Source organism: Helobdella robusta, assembly GCF_000326865.2.
Source record: "Helobdella robusta unplaced genomic scaffold HELROscaffold_9, whole genome shotgun sequence".
Taxonomy (NCBI): Eukaryota; Metazoa; Annelida; class Clitellata; order Rhynchobdellida; family Glossiphoniidae; genus Helobdella; species Helobdella robusta.
The window spans coordinates 1857688-1872616 of record NW_008705512.1 but is presented as its reverse complement, the minus strand read 5'-3'; the positions used below and the strand labels follow the sequence as shown (position 1 = coordinate 1872616).

Genomic DNA, 14929 nt, shown 5'->3' with positions numbered 1-14929 from the left:
AACAAAAATGAAGTATGTTTGGAATTCGTGAGCATACATAGTTGTCAGTGTTTGCTTATGGCATTTAAAAAAACATTGATCTATCGATTCATTGATTAATCATTAAATTAATTAATTAATTTATTTATTTATTTATAATAGGTACTTATTTTGTATAATATTTTATGCCAAGATTTAGTTCTTACTAACCCATCAAACACGCATTATGTTTTTTAAACCTACGTAATATATTAAATTAGCAGATTCATACACACATGAACACTTAAAACGAACATACTGACGCTCTCAAACAGAAAACACACAAACACACACACACATACACACACACACACACACACACATGTTTGTGTTTGTGCACATGCGTACGAACCGCTTGTGATGGGACAAAAATAAAGCGGTGCATATATTTGAGTTGGTTGGATGGATAGATTGGATTAATAATGGATTATGTGTGGTCTACTCATTTGAATTATGAGGATGGGTGGAGAGATGGGTGAATGAATTGATGAATGGATGGATAGATGAATGAATAGAAGGTTAGTTCTATAGATAGATGGATAGATGTTGAGTTGGATAGATGGAGAGATGAATGTATATATGCATAGATAAATGAATAGGTAAAAATAAATCAATGGATGGATGGATGGATGGATGGATGGATGGATGGATGGATGGATGGATGGATGGATGGATGGATGGATGGATGGACGGACGGATGGATGGATGGATGGATGGACGGACGAATGTTTAACTAGATATAAAGATGAATTGAAAAATAATGAAAATGAATTATATTGTTCCTTATTTTAATTAAGAACATGGATTAGGAGGCAGGAATGATGTGTGCGCGTTGAGGAAGATTGCTACTATGTGCTCTCCTTGCTTTGCTCAAACACAAATGTATGCGTGTGTATGTGTGTGTATGTATGTGCCTACATGTATGTCTGCCAGTATACTAATATAAAAATAGATAAACAAATATTTAAATAAAAAATATATATAATTATTTATATGTTATTATTCTAAACCGATACTTTTTTAGTTGTTTACAAACGTTGAAATATATAATACATTTGCTATTCGAGAATGAAGTTCAGATGCCTGAACAAGCAGAAACAGTTACGAACCTCATCAAAACTTACGCACGCACTTCAGCAGCACTCCTTACCAAAATTGTACAGCACATAGATTGTGAGACGCACGTCAGTTCCTGATGAAATTGCTTAAAGGCAAACAAGCTCTTCAAACCAAATAGATCTTCAATTGAATAACTCTATTACACACACATCTGACACAATGCATAGTGAAGACGCGTTAAACTAACTTTCTCTAATTTTTATTCATTGATGTGTATTAATTTTTTCGTATCTGAAAATCGAATGAAAAATGTTAATCCACAAGCAAGACTTCAATGCATTTGCTCCATCGTAAAAGTTTACAGACTTCTCGCGCAACAATGTAAGCAAGTTTGGGTCCTAAATTCGACCAAATTTGCCAGAAAAATCAGTTGTTTTCATTTATTACAGCGTCGTTAATATAAAAAATTAGGAATGTGATTTTGTTTTTATTGTCAAAACAGCCAGCTATTTTTTCAAGATAAAATTGTGTAGGGTACTTATGTTTTGTAAGTCTGCCACAACTTTCACTTGGGTCATTGTTGAAAAGTGGCGTTGTTAGTTGTTCACTGGGTTACAGATCAATAAATTCAAATTTGAATGGTAATCAGTAGATTTTTTCAATTATATTTTCATTAATTCAAATCGAATTTGACTTTTATACATGCTGACCTGCAATATTCATCTTGCTGAACAATGTTATATTTACAAAACATTGTTAAAAAATAAATAAAAACAAAATAACACTTTATTTCTAATAGATTCAGTAGAAAATATTTGAACAACAATCAGACCACCTCACAAAAACTCTTTGGAGACACTTCAGCACACAGACGAAATAACCAGACAACTGCCGACGCAAGTGTTATTAAAAGATGGACTTCCACTTCCACGAAACTTAATCACGAGATAACACGCTGCTGCTGAGTCGTGTCTAGGAGACAACCACTCGTTTCATTGCAATACAGTTCCATTGAATCACTCGTTAGAAAGTTTCCGATTGAAAACGTTTTTCCGCACTGGATGGCTCACAATCGCATCATTCACACAATTGAGTCTGAGGAAACGAAATTTTATTGACTACGTTACATAGAAGACCAATGCACATAATAAATGACATCACATCCACTTCCCTAGTGTGAAATAAACTGCGTAAAATTCAATAACCTTACTTCGTTAGGTTGTTAAACGGAAGACAGAAAGTTCTCTGCAAAAAATCATTGTTTTTATCAAATTTGCTTTTAATTTAACAAACATTTTTTATATAAAATACTTCATTTTAAAATATAAATTAATGACAAACACTTTAACAATAAAATAAATGAATGAATTAATTAATTAATAAAGGAAGATAATAATGAGCATAGCAACCTACTTAATATGAAAATATTTATATACGATTTATTGAATAAGTGAATAAATGACTGAATAGATGAATGAATGAATTAATGAACGAATAGATGAATGAATGAAAGAATAGATGAATGAATTATTTAGTTATTTAATTAATTGAAAAAATTATAATTATAATATATATATATATATATATTTACACATATATATACACATACAATAGAAAATATATTTTTGAATGATGTACTTTTCACCCCAGCGCAGCTTATTACGAGTGGTCAAATTCAATTACTCGCCTCATAAAATTGCAATCTGTCATCTTCGCCACACATCGCCACACGTTACCACACATAACCACACATAACCACACATCACCACACATCACAGACAGCTGACAGACGGCTGGACAAGAGACGCAAGGGAAGTAGTTGAAAGAGTTATGACAGATTTTTCTTTCATGTTGATTCAGCTTTTTTTTTAATTTTTCCATTTTGGATAGTTTTTTACTTTTAAATTTCAAATTATTAAAATTATTTCGGTTTTTTATTTCAAATTTTTAAATAATCTTTTCAATCTTAAAAAAATTTAAAAATTGACGATGTCTTTATTTGGATTCAATCATGGTTTGGTATAGTTTGGCATGTATATTTCTAAATAAAACAATTCAACAAAATTTATTATAAAACATCCAGTATATAAATAAAGACCATAACACTGGCATCCAATAGACAGAAACGCAACCACAAGACGAATTCACCTACCTACACACATTCACACTGGCACGCAAGAGACACATAAATCTACAAACAGTCACATAAAACCACATAAACATCCTCTCCATCCACATACAAATATTTACATACAATTATGAATATACACGCGGCAAAACATTCAATCATAATGTAAATGCACAAGGACTCAATCATTCAAACAAACAAACAAACAACCAAACAATTAAACAAACAAACAAACAGACAGACAAACAAACAAACAAACAGTTGCAATAACATATTTACGAACATGATAAACTTGGCTGAATAGTTGCCTAATTGAAAAAACTAACAAATAAAAAGACACGCATATACTTAGAGTATATTTTATAACGCTTAATCAACAATACAATGTCTTCATATTATTATTATTATAACAATTAAGAAAATACAAACACAAAAATATTAACAAACATCTAGTATTTGACACACATACGATCATACGAACGGCAAACAAACATGCGAACACGATAAACATATTAACAAGTACACAATCATACAAACACATGAAAACATACAAAAGTACAAACATCTAAAAACATACTAAACATACATACAGCGTACAAACAGAGACATGCATACAAGTAGACAAATTTCCAAACAAAACAAAAAACACATACATACATACAATATTAAAAACATACACCATACAAACAGAGACAAACATACAAGTAGACAAATTCACAAACAACACCAACAAAACAAGCAAACATACATTACATACAATATATAAAACATACACCATGCAGCATGCAATCATACGAGTAGACAAATCCACAAACAAAACATACATATACATACAATGTAAAAAACATAAAGCATACACACAAAGACAAACATACACATAGACAAATTCACAAACAAAACAAACATACATACGATCGTACAATATAAAAAAACATATAGAACACAGCATACAAACAGAGACAAACATACAAGTGGACAAATTCACCAATAACACAAACATTCCTACTTACATACATACATACAATATCAAAACATAGACAAACATACAAACACACAAGCACGTGCAAACATACAAACGACAAAAGTGAAGTGTTAATCGAATGAACGAATCTATCATGTTACCTTTGAAGTGATTGCCCTTCTCTGAGATCTTCTATACTTCATTATCATTATAGTTATTATTATTATTATTCATGATAAAGTTTATGTAGTCTTCTACATACAGGCGAGTTTTTATAGGTTATTTTTCCATATAAGCAACCAATCCATTAACTTTATCATTTTATTATTATAATTATTTTCATTATTAGTTGTATTATTATTGTTGTTGTTGTTGTTATTATTATTATTATTAGCGTATTTAATGATGACAATAATGAGAATTGTTGAAAATTATCATTACAAATAAATCCGATCGATGTTAACTGCTATTGCTATTGTCTTCTACACCAGGAGTGAGCAAACTTTTTGCTGAGGGCCGCATTGAGAACAATTTTATTTTTGAAGGGCCGCATATGTACTTAAATAGCAAATTTTTTCGACCCGGGGAGAATTTTTTAAGATTTGTGGCTCCTTTTTTTGGTCATAATGTCTGGTTGACGACCTTTTATTAAGCGAGCAAGGTCACGCGGGCTGGCCACATAAAATGGCTTTGCGGGCCGCATGTGGCCCGCGGGCCGTAGTTTGCCCACCCCTGTCCTATACCACTAAACTTGGCATTTTTCATTTATCGATGATTTTAAGTTGAATTTTGACGGTGTTTCATGTCGTGTTGGAATGAGAAATATTTTTGTTGTAGGATTTATTGTTTAATGTTTGTATGTGTTGAGTGGTATGTGTTTGTTGTAATGCTGTGTTCTTTGTCGTGGTTGTTGTAATTGATGTTGTTGATTTTTTTATAAAAATGAGTGACTTCATTGATATCATTCTGTCAACGTTCTTACAATGTTCTAGATGTCTTTGATTGGATGGATTGTCTTCCAGTGACGTTCAAAATCGTATATCATTTATGATGGAGTTGGCGTAAAAATTTATGTTGCTGTTGTTGCTACTGTTGTTGCTGTGTTGTTGTTGAACTGATATTGTGTTTTAGCAACTGCGTTTTTCCAAAAATACATCATTCGAAAAAACTTTCAATAAGATTTCTAGTTTTAAGTATTTTGTACATGCATGTGTGTGGGTGTGTATATGTGTGTGGGTGGGGAACTATTTTAAGGTTTATGCGTGTCTATGTATTTGTTTGTGTGTGTGTGTACGTCTGTGTATGTACGTGTATGTTTGAATGGCATATACTTTTTAAAGTGATGCAACGATGTGCAAAATCACATCCGTACACTTGTTAATGTGCGTGTTTGCTCACGCGTGCGTGAAGAACGTGCGAGGGAGAAATTTCTAGCGGTTGTCATTCAATCCGACTCAACCTCTAATTATCCAATCCAGTTTTTGGCACTTGCACTAATTGCCAGTGAGTTTACGAATTATTGATTGGCAAGCTCCACGCGCTTCGCTGGTAATCAGTTTGTGATGAATTATGTGACAAATTTTTTTTCCCAACACAACAGCAACAACATCATTGACAGCAACATTGACAACAACAACATCAACAACAACAGTAAAGACAACTGCAACGATAACAATGATAAATAATATAATAACAATGTACACACATACACACACATCACGCACACACATTACACACACACACACATGTTCATAGTTGCAAAAACAAATATGTATGTATGTTCATAAATGTAAAAACAAAAACAAATAAATTTAACGTTTACAATTTAAATTTTCCATTTAATACCATGCCATAAAATAAAATTTTAAGATTGCCAATAAACTTTAGATAATTGACTGAACTCGATCGAAATGAAAAAAAAACTTGATTCATTGCTCAATAACCAACTAACCGAAGCGAGCATGAACGTTGTGTGCGACGAACGAGTTAACTAATAACGTAACGAACAAACGAACAAGTTAACAAACGGATGGTTGAACGAGCAAACGAACAAACGAAGGAACAATTGAACATTTGATAATCTAAAAACTGTTATTATACAACTGTTATTTGTTTAATTAAATAACGATTAAAAAATATAAAAACCTAAAATAGAAAATGTTGAGAAAGAGGAAAAGGAAGAGAGAGGGAGAGAGAGAAAAAGAGAGAGAAAGAGAACGATAGAGAGAGAGAGAGAGAGAGAGAGAGAGAGAGAGAGAGAGAGAGAATAAAAAAAGAAAACAGTTTTCGACACGAACAAACGAAACTATTTGATGTGTACCGCCTATGAGACGATTTGTTGAATGTAGGTAGCGTCACGACATAACGTCGTTTGTTACGAGTGGTAGTCCCACTTGCTTACTTACTTGCTTGCTGGGATTTACTGCATCTCTGGATCGCGACAGCCACTTTTCCAACACAACCTCTAAATAGTCGCCACCGATATCATGATCGTCATCATCGTTATCATGATCGTCGTCATCGTTATCAGGATCGTCGTCATCATTATCATCAACTTCGTCGTTATCTATATCATCATCAAAAAGAAAAAATCAAAAAGATAATACTACAACTTCTACTTCTACTACTACTGCTACTACTACTACTACTACTACTACTACTACTACTACTACTACTATTATTATTATTATTATTATTATTCTTATTATTATTATCATCATGGCTCAACCCTTATTTAACCTTCGTTATGTTTATTTGCAGTGCTGGCGTCTTAGTATTTATTCATCATCAACATCTTTGACATCTTTATTATTATTATCATGGTCATAATTATAATCATAATTATCGCAATCATTATCATCATCATCACTATTGTCACCACCACCATCATCGTCGTCATCATCATCATCATCGTCGTTAACATCGTTATCGTCATCATCACCACCACCATCATCATCATCATCGTCATCATCATCATCATCACCACCATCATCGTCCTAGTCACGAGGTAGTTATTATAATGTAATTATAGTAATTACTCAATGACAAATCATAATTCTAATTCATCATATAATTAATCATTCATGTATATATATACTAAACATATTGCCATACATTATATATATATATATATATAATAAATAATAATAATAATAAGCATATAGTGTGCGTGCGTGCGTGTGTGCTTGTGCAAGATATTTATTAATATACACGTCCGTATTTTTATCCGCGCAATTATATCAAAGAACATTAAATGAATAATTGCATATATATATATTTTTTTATTTGTGAATTAAATTTACACAACAATTGCATTTGTATAACAATTACATTATGCAACGAGGTGGCACAATGGTTAAAGGCTTCTGCAATTGTCTGTTCTGCAGTTACAAATGATTCTCTAGGTGATTCTCGCATATCATAGGATATGTGTTTCATGAGTTGAGCGTGAAGCTGACGTTTATATATTTTAGTATTGCAATTAAAGATTATAGTTGTTTTGCAGAATACAACGCCCGTTTAACAAACATCAACAATAACATGACATAACATTAGAATAAAAATTTTTATTAGAATAAATATATCAACAAACATCAACAGAAACATCGTTGTCATTAATACTGACAACAACAGCATCAAAAACATTAACGACAATGGACCACATCAACCACATCGATTACATCAACTACATCAACTACGTCAGCCAGACAAACCACACCAACCACACGTACTAACATTAATAACATTAACAACTACATCAAACGCGTTGACAACGACGACATGAAACCCCATCACCTCCTACTTTTCGTCAACCGACAACATTTCTCTCTGTTACCATGGTTACTAGGGTTGCAAATATTTAGCCAACGATCTTCAAAAGAACAACAACAGCAACAAACAACAACTACCACCACCACCACTACTACTACTACAACCTACTACTACTACTATCACTACTACTACTACTATTATACTACTATTACTACTACTACTACTACTACTACTACTACTACTACTACTACTAACACAATTACAACAACAATAACAGCAACAATAATAACAACAAAACAATAACGAAATGGTAAACAAACATTAACTACAGCATAACAACGAATACAATGTTTCACACAACAAAAACCTACATACGTTTATACGTTCATCGTTACTAATTTATTATCATTTAAAAAAATTCAGAAATGGCATGTCGCGAAAATGAAACTTTTCAATGTAGCCAGTTAACAACTAAGCGAGTTAACAAAACCTTTTGCAGTATTGTGTTGAAATTATGTAAAATTATTAAAACGCAATTATAACAAACCAACAAGAATAACCTAACAACACCAATTGAATAAAGTTGCGTCAACGATAACAGCACCCATCACACCACATTTAACAACAACACAACTATATGACTGCGTCAACACTAAAAACATCACAACAACAACAACACAATGACAACACCAGTAAGAACAACAACAAAATCAACCCAACAACAGCATTAATAATCTCACAAAAACAACGGCACAACAACTGCACCAATAACAACAACACAACAATAACAACAGCACAACAACATTACAGCAACAACAGCACAACAACAACTGCACCAACAACACAAACAACTCCTACCTCCTTTGATACAACACCAACCTACCGCGACCCCAAAATGTTTGACAACAAATAAAAATAATGATGCTCATCAAAGAAAACATCACATGGGTCAGTGAACCAAAGAAGTTAAAGTATGGAAAACTCAATTATCAGACTCCCACAAAAGACAGACAATTTGAATGATTCATCCAACGTAATAGGAGGCGATATAAACTAATTGGCCAGGAAGTTAGGACAATAAATTTAAAAATTTTTAATCAATTACGTATATACATATATATATATAAATAACGTTTTTTTTAAAAGTTACTGGAAAAATTTATGTTGGGTTGTACAGAAATTTCGACTTTTGTAAAATTTTGAGGCCCGTCACACAGCAGAAGTTTCGCTAATTCGTCATTGGTACGTGAATTGGTTGAAATGTAGAGCGTACAAACATTTACAGCTGCAAAAATCGGTTTGATTTTAATTGCTCGTAAAACTTTTTCAAAAATTTGTAGATCTATTTTAGCTGTTAATAACTATGAAACACGCAAGAACGCAATAACTATGAAACACAAAGGCGAACTAACTTACTGCCACGACCTAAGAACTTTTGCGTAGTTGGAAAGATTTTTGCAATGTTGCTTGTTGAAATTTAATGTTGTTTGTTAAAATTCATTAATTTTTAGCAATTTTAATTCGTAAATTATTTTAAAAATTCTGCTATAAATGAATCCCACAAAAATGGAAAGTTCTACTTGCAGAAATAATTTTATTTGATTTGCCAAATTATGATCATTAATCTTCGCATGACTCGTCGTCATGCATTGGATAAAAAGAGTCACGTGAGCAGGAGAACACAATTAACAGATGCAGAGTTCGAGGTCATTCGAGAAGGTCATAGGACTTTTTTCGTTTCCGATGTAATGGCTGTTGTCGCCGTTTGTAGTTGTGTTGTTTTGTGGTCCGTGTTGTTGTTTTTTGCAGATGTGCTGTTTTGTTGTCACGTTTTACATGTTACTGTTAACATGTTGTTTTTTACTTGGTAGCAATTTGAAGCACTTTCTTGAACGGCTTCTATAGTTAAATGATAAACGTTCGTTTTATAACCAACCTATTTATTAATTAACTCAAGTTTTTAAGTCGAAACTGCTTAAAATAGCGCTCGAAATACTGAATTTAAGTTATCTTAGCAATAAACTTTACAGTATCAATCAGTAAATCATAATAACGTAAGCAATAGAAATGGTTTGAGATGAAAGATGCACTGCATTTTTTAATTTGAGATTTTTTTTCTCCGTGTTATTGTTTTAAATAACATTATTTTTGTACTTCTCATCATCACACACACACACACGCACACACACACACGCACACACACACACGCACACACACGCACACACGCACACACAACCACACATAGTCACGCTGACAAACAAACACGAGTGTAGACAGACAACGCAATAAACGATTTAGTTCCTATCAACGATACTAATTGTGAGCGTGTGTTTAGCCAGGAGGTCAAAGGTCAGGACAGGTCAAAAATCTTTTGAGGCTACCATTCATTGATGTTGTTGTGGGTGTTATTGATGGTGATGACGGCGATGTTGTTGCTGGCTTCTGCTGCTTCTGTTTGTGTTTTTGTTGCTGTTGTTATGGATTTTGTTGGTGTTGTTGTTAGTGTTGTTTGTAGAGACGTCGTCGTTGTTGTTGTCTTCATTTTTAATGTCTTCTGTACATTGTTGTTTATTGATTAAATGGTCGTTTTATGTTTGTTTGTTCTTATTACTTTTTTTTGGCTCTTGTTATGAAATTATTGAAATATTTCAGCAACAACAAAGTCAATCAAACCAAATCATATATTAACAGTATAAATACAGAAATCGATCATTATTTTCATATAAAAATCATCGATATGTATCGATTCAAATATGAAAATTATGAAATTTTGAGCAAGATATAGTTTATTTTAATAAAACATTGATGGTCAAAATTAATATTGTGATTGATATATTCATGTGAGGAGAAAGACCTTCAAGTGAATTAAAACACTTCTTAATCATACAACTACATATAAAATTTAAAGAGTAAAACTCAGTAAAAGTAAAAATTTAAATTAAATTCTGTTAGGGTCAAACCTCTTTTAAAATAATATAGTTATTGAAAAAAATGTTAAATTTACATGGAAGTTTTAACCCTTTGGTGGATTTTGTGCTTTAGAAGGACTAGCTGGATTTATGGAGGAATTTGTGCCATTGGTACTAAGAGGTGGATGAGATTTTACAGTTTCAGACGATGAGGGGCTTGCTTCTTCCGTGGGCAAGTTCTCCTCGTTTGAAGCTACTTGTGCTGCCAGGGTAGCCTGTAAAGTTCTGTCGATTTGTAAACTTCCTGTTAGTGCGTTTCTTCTCGTCAAAACGACTGAATTTCATTTAGGGGAGTGAAAAGACGGGATTGTAAACAATCTTGAAATAATAACTTGCATTGTTAACACTTGGTAATGAGAGCTACTCAACTGATTTTTTAATAACATCAATAAATAAATAAGCATAAGAAATGAACGATAATGACAGATTTATTTAAAACTTTTGGAAAAAATTATTTAAGTATTGCTTTCGTTGATATTACAATTTAACTTGTAGTTTTCATATTGTAACGTCTCAATATTCCGTATAAAATGTTTCAACTGATGTTATTTATATTTTGCAATCGTTAAAAGTGCAACTATCATTATGTATTTATCAACTCTACGTATAAAAATGTGATAAAAATTGTCGACTGACAAAGGTCTGGATTGATTTTATTCATCAACTCTTTGAGTAAATTTATTATAAAATTTGTTAACTAACATAGATATGAAGTGAGTCACTCTTAATGAATCATTGAAATAACTTCAGTCACTCTCGAAAAATTATGGAAATAATGCTAGTGACCTTTGCCTACGACCACTAGCCCACCGATGACCAGGAGGGCAAACACGAAGACAGACAACACAATGTAGGCCACTGTACCCACTTTGCCCAACTTACCGCTCACTCTCATTGATTCTAGTTGTTAAAAATTACTATAGTTATAATTTAAATATTATAATTAAAAATATTAAAACCATATGAATGAAAATATTGTTAGAAAGAATGAATAATTTTTTAATTTTAAAAAACCGGAAAATGTTGAATCGTTATTAATAACGTTTGCTACTGTTGCGTTGCACTAATGTAAGAGTAAAGCAGTGAAAGGAAGAAAAAATATTATTCATTTGGACAGGCTGGAAATTCGTCTCGTCCCTACCGGAGACTCGTCAACAGCCCGAATATCTATCAGTGTCGCAGTTTTTCCTTATATAGCCCATAACAAATTGCTTTGTTAGTTTGTGGTGTTTTTATTTATTTTTGAGGATCAGTAGTTTTAATCGTTAGAATCTGCAATTTGACACTACACAATTGAATAAGGCAAATGCAAGAAACTTGAAAAGTGACCAACCACTCGGTGAAATGCCTACATCTTTTGTTAGATTGGCGGTAAAAGTTGCTCCATCCAGTGTGTTGCTGGCTTCACATGTCACAACAAACTTTCCATACTTGAAAAAAGTTATGGTGTTGTTAGCTGTCTTGAAGGTTTTTTGATCGTGAAGGTATTTATGGAAGCCCATGACGGAAATTTCCCAGTACGTCGCTTGTGGATCGCCATCGGCGTAACATGAAATGTCCTCGCCTCGCCCGGCCACCAACTTGTTGAAGCGTATGTTATGCACGCGTCCTGCAAGCAGACCCAATTAGAGATACTTACTTCATAGTTCTGTGATCACCAGACGGTTGGCTCATAAAAATTTTTATTCTAATTCTATTGAGTACTTTCAAACAGCGACAAGGATATGAAATTTTTTTAAGTGAATTGTTGATTCGTTAACTCACATAATGAATATATAATATAAATTATAAATAAATAAAATATAATTTAGAAAAAATTAGTTGCTAACTGAAATTTTTGTGGTGGACTGTAGCGAATGGAACGGAGTTTGTATGTTGACTGCTGATGTAGAGATCAATTGGTGGAGCTGCTGAACTCGTGAAATTCCATGGCAGGTGCAACTCTACTTTCTGAAGGTTTCATTTAGTTTCAAAATAGTTTCAATTATATCAGACCAATTTAAAAACCAGAAATTGTGGTTTATAATCGGTGTATTCTAGTTTGTCTAAAAGGTTAATTTCAACTTTTAACGAATTTTGATCGCGGCAATGCTAAATAATGAATGAAAAATGCATACAATAACACTAAACTCAATTTTTTTTAATTTCATTATAATTTTCATTGAAGTAACGTTAAAGAAACTCTGACGCAGGTAGTAAGAATGTGGCTAATTTTGTTGGATTGCAGGACGGTGCAGTTCTTAAAGTCAGGATCTGGTTGCACTTGGACTGTCAGCGAGTTGTCCCCGAATGTTTTGTGCACGAATCTGATCTGACTGCACCACTGCATGTTTCTGGCGTCTGGGTAGGTCACGATGACTCGGTTGTCTGGAAAGTTATACATTTTGTCAGAAAAGTCAAGAGGTTAAAAGTCTATTACATTCATCCAAGGTTTAGAAGAATCAACAGTCAGTAATTTTTTTCTAACCTTTTCGGTTGAAATTCAACATTAAAAATATTTTTACATCATAAACAAATTATTTGTTTTATGATTGAAATATCCCAATAATTGACAAACAGTTCAAAATATTGACACACATTTGTAGAAATGAATTAATTGCTTGATAAAATCTTTCAAATTTTTGTTTGAATGATATCATCTGACAAACATTCAGTGAGTGCGTAGATGAGTGCGTCATCACCCTGGCACCTCAGAACTGGAGAGAACAACAGCTCGGTCTTTTTGAGTTCCTCCTCGCTCCCATTCTGATTCACTATCATACACTTCCCAACCATATCCGCGCTAATGACGTTCTGGAATAACTCAAGTCCTATTTTTTTGTAGAATTAGACAATAAAATTTTTATACAATCATCTTTTAAAATTTAAATAAAGCTACTTGAAACATTTTCTGATTTAATTTTGTCGTTTCGTTTGCAATAAAATTTAGCGCTATATCATCAAGTGAATTCAATAGCAGGAATGTTTTTACTTTTTTTCTGCAGGCCATTAATGAAATCCGCAATTAAGAAGAAGCAGCACCATCTCAGTGTGGACCTCCTCATGGATGTTTATTAACAGATGTATATAACAATCATGATCGGAAGCATCGAGCGTGTTGACATGTTGAAAAAGTAAACAAAAACAGTTACGTCAGCAATGAAATTTTAATTTGTCAATATGCTAGTCTAGTTTCTTTGTCAGTTTTTTCTCAAGCCAAAATAATAAATAGAAAAAAACAACAGTTAACGCTACTGAAAAATACACAGCAACCACCAACGACAAAAGATTAGTAGTCTCAACAAATAACATTAGCATCACTAACTACTACACTGTTATGAAAAATTAAAACAACACCCCAAACAACAACAACCACAACAGCAACCACAACAACACGAGCACAACACCACGAACAACAACACGCAGATACATCAAAGTAGGACAGGTCATTGACCTCTTTTCCACTTCTTTTTATATTTTTGTTGCGGAGAAGTGATCATAATCATCGCCATCATCGTCGTCGTCGTCTTCATGTTAATTATTTTAAAAATCTTTGTTAATACATCTGTTAAAGTCATAATGAGTATCTCAATCGATTTGTCATCATATCATCGCCAATGTCTTAATAATTGTTGGACAATAATTTTTAAGCATCGCATTTCTTTACATCCTACACTTACCCAACGTCATTATCATTATCATCCTCAACATCACCATCATCAATTTCATCATCATCGTCATCATCATCCTCTTCACCATCAACAATTTCATCATCATCATCGTCATCATCATCATTATCACCATCATCATTTTCATTCTCATCATTATCCTCTTCACCATCATCAATTTCATCATTATCGTCATCACCATCATCATCGTCATCATCATCATTATCGTCATCATCCTATTCAACATTATCAATTTCATCATCGTCGTCATCAACGTCACCATCATCCTTTTCATCATCATCGTCATCATCATCAACTTCTTCATCATGAAGCTCATACTTTCTGCCTCATCTTTCATTTGTCATTTCGTCAGTTC

At 32.8% G+C, this 14929-nt stretch overlaps 1 protein-coding gene across 1 annotated transcript; it reads right to left on the bottom strand.

The window, feature by feature from the left end:
• Window positions 1–10950: 10950 nt before the first annotated feature.
• HELRODRAFT_166100 (hypothetical protein) lies at window positions 10951–13950 on the bottom strand (the record flags this gene model as incomplete). Its single annotated transcript, XM_009033124.1, has 7 exons — window positions 10951–11180; window positions 11693–11806; window positions 12240–12515; window positions 12736–12856; window positions 13089–13273; window positions 13555–13716; window positions 13878–13950. The coding sequence occupies 7 exons, from the start codon at window positions 13948–13950 to the stop codon at window positions 10951–10953; spliced, it is 1161 nt and encodes a 386-aa protein (XP_009031372.1).
• Between the last annotated feature and the right edge of the window lie 979 nt (window positions 13951–14929).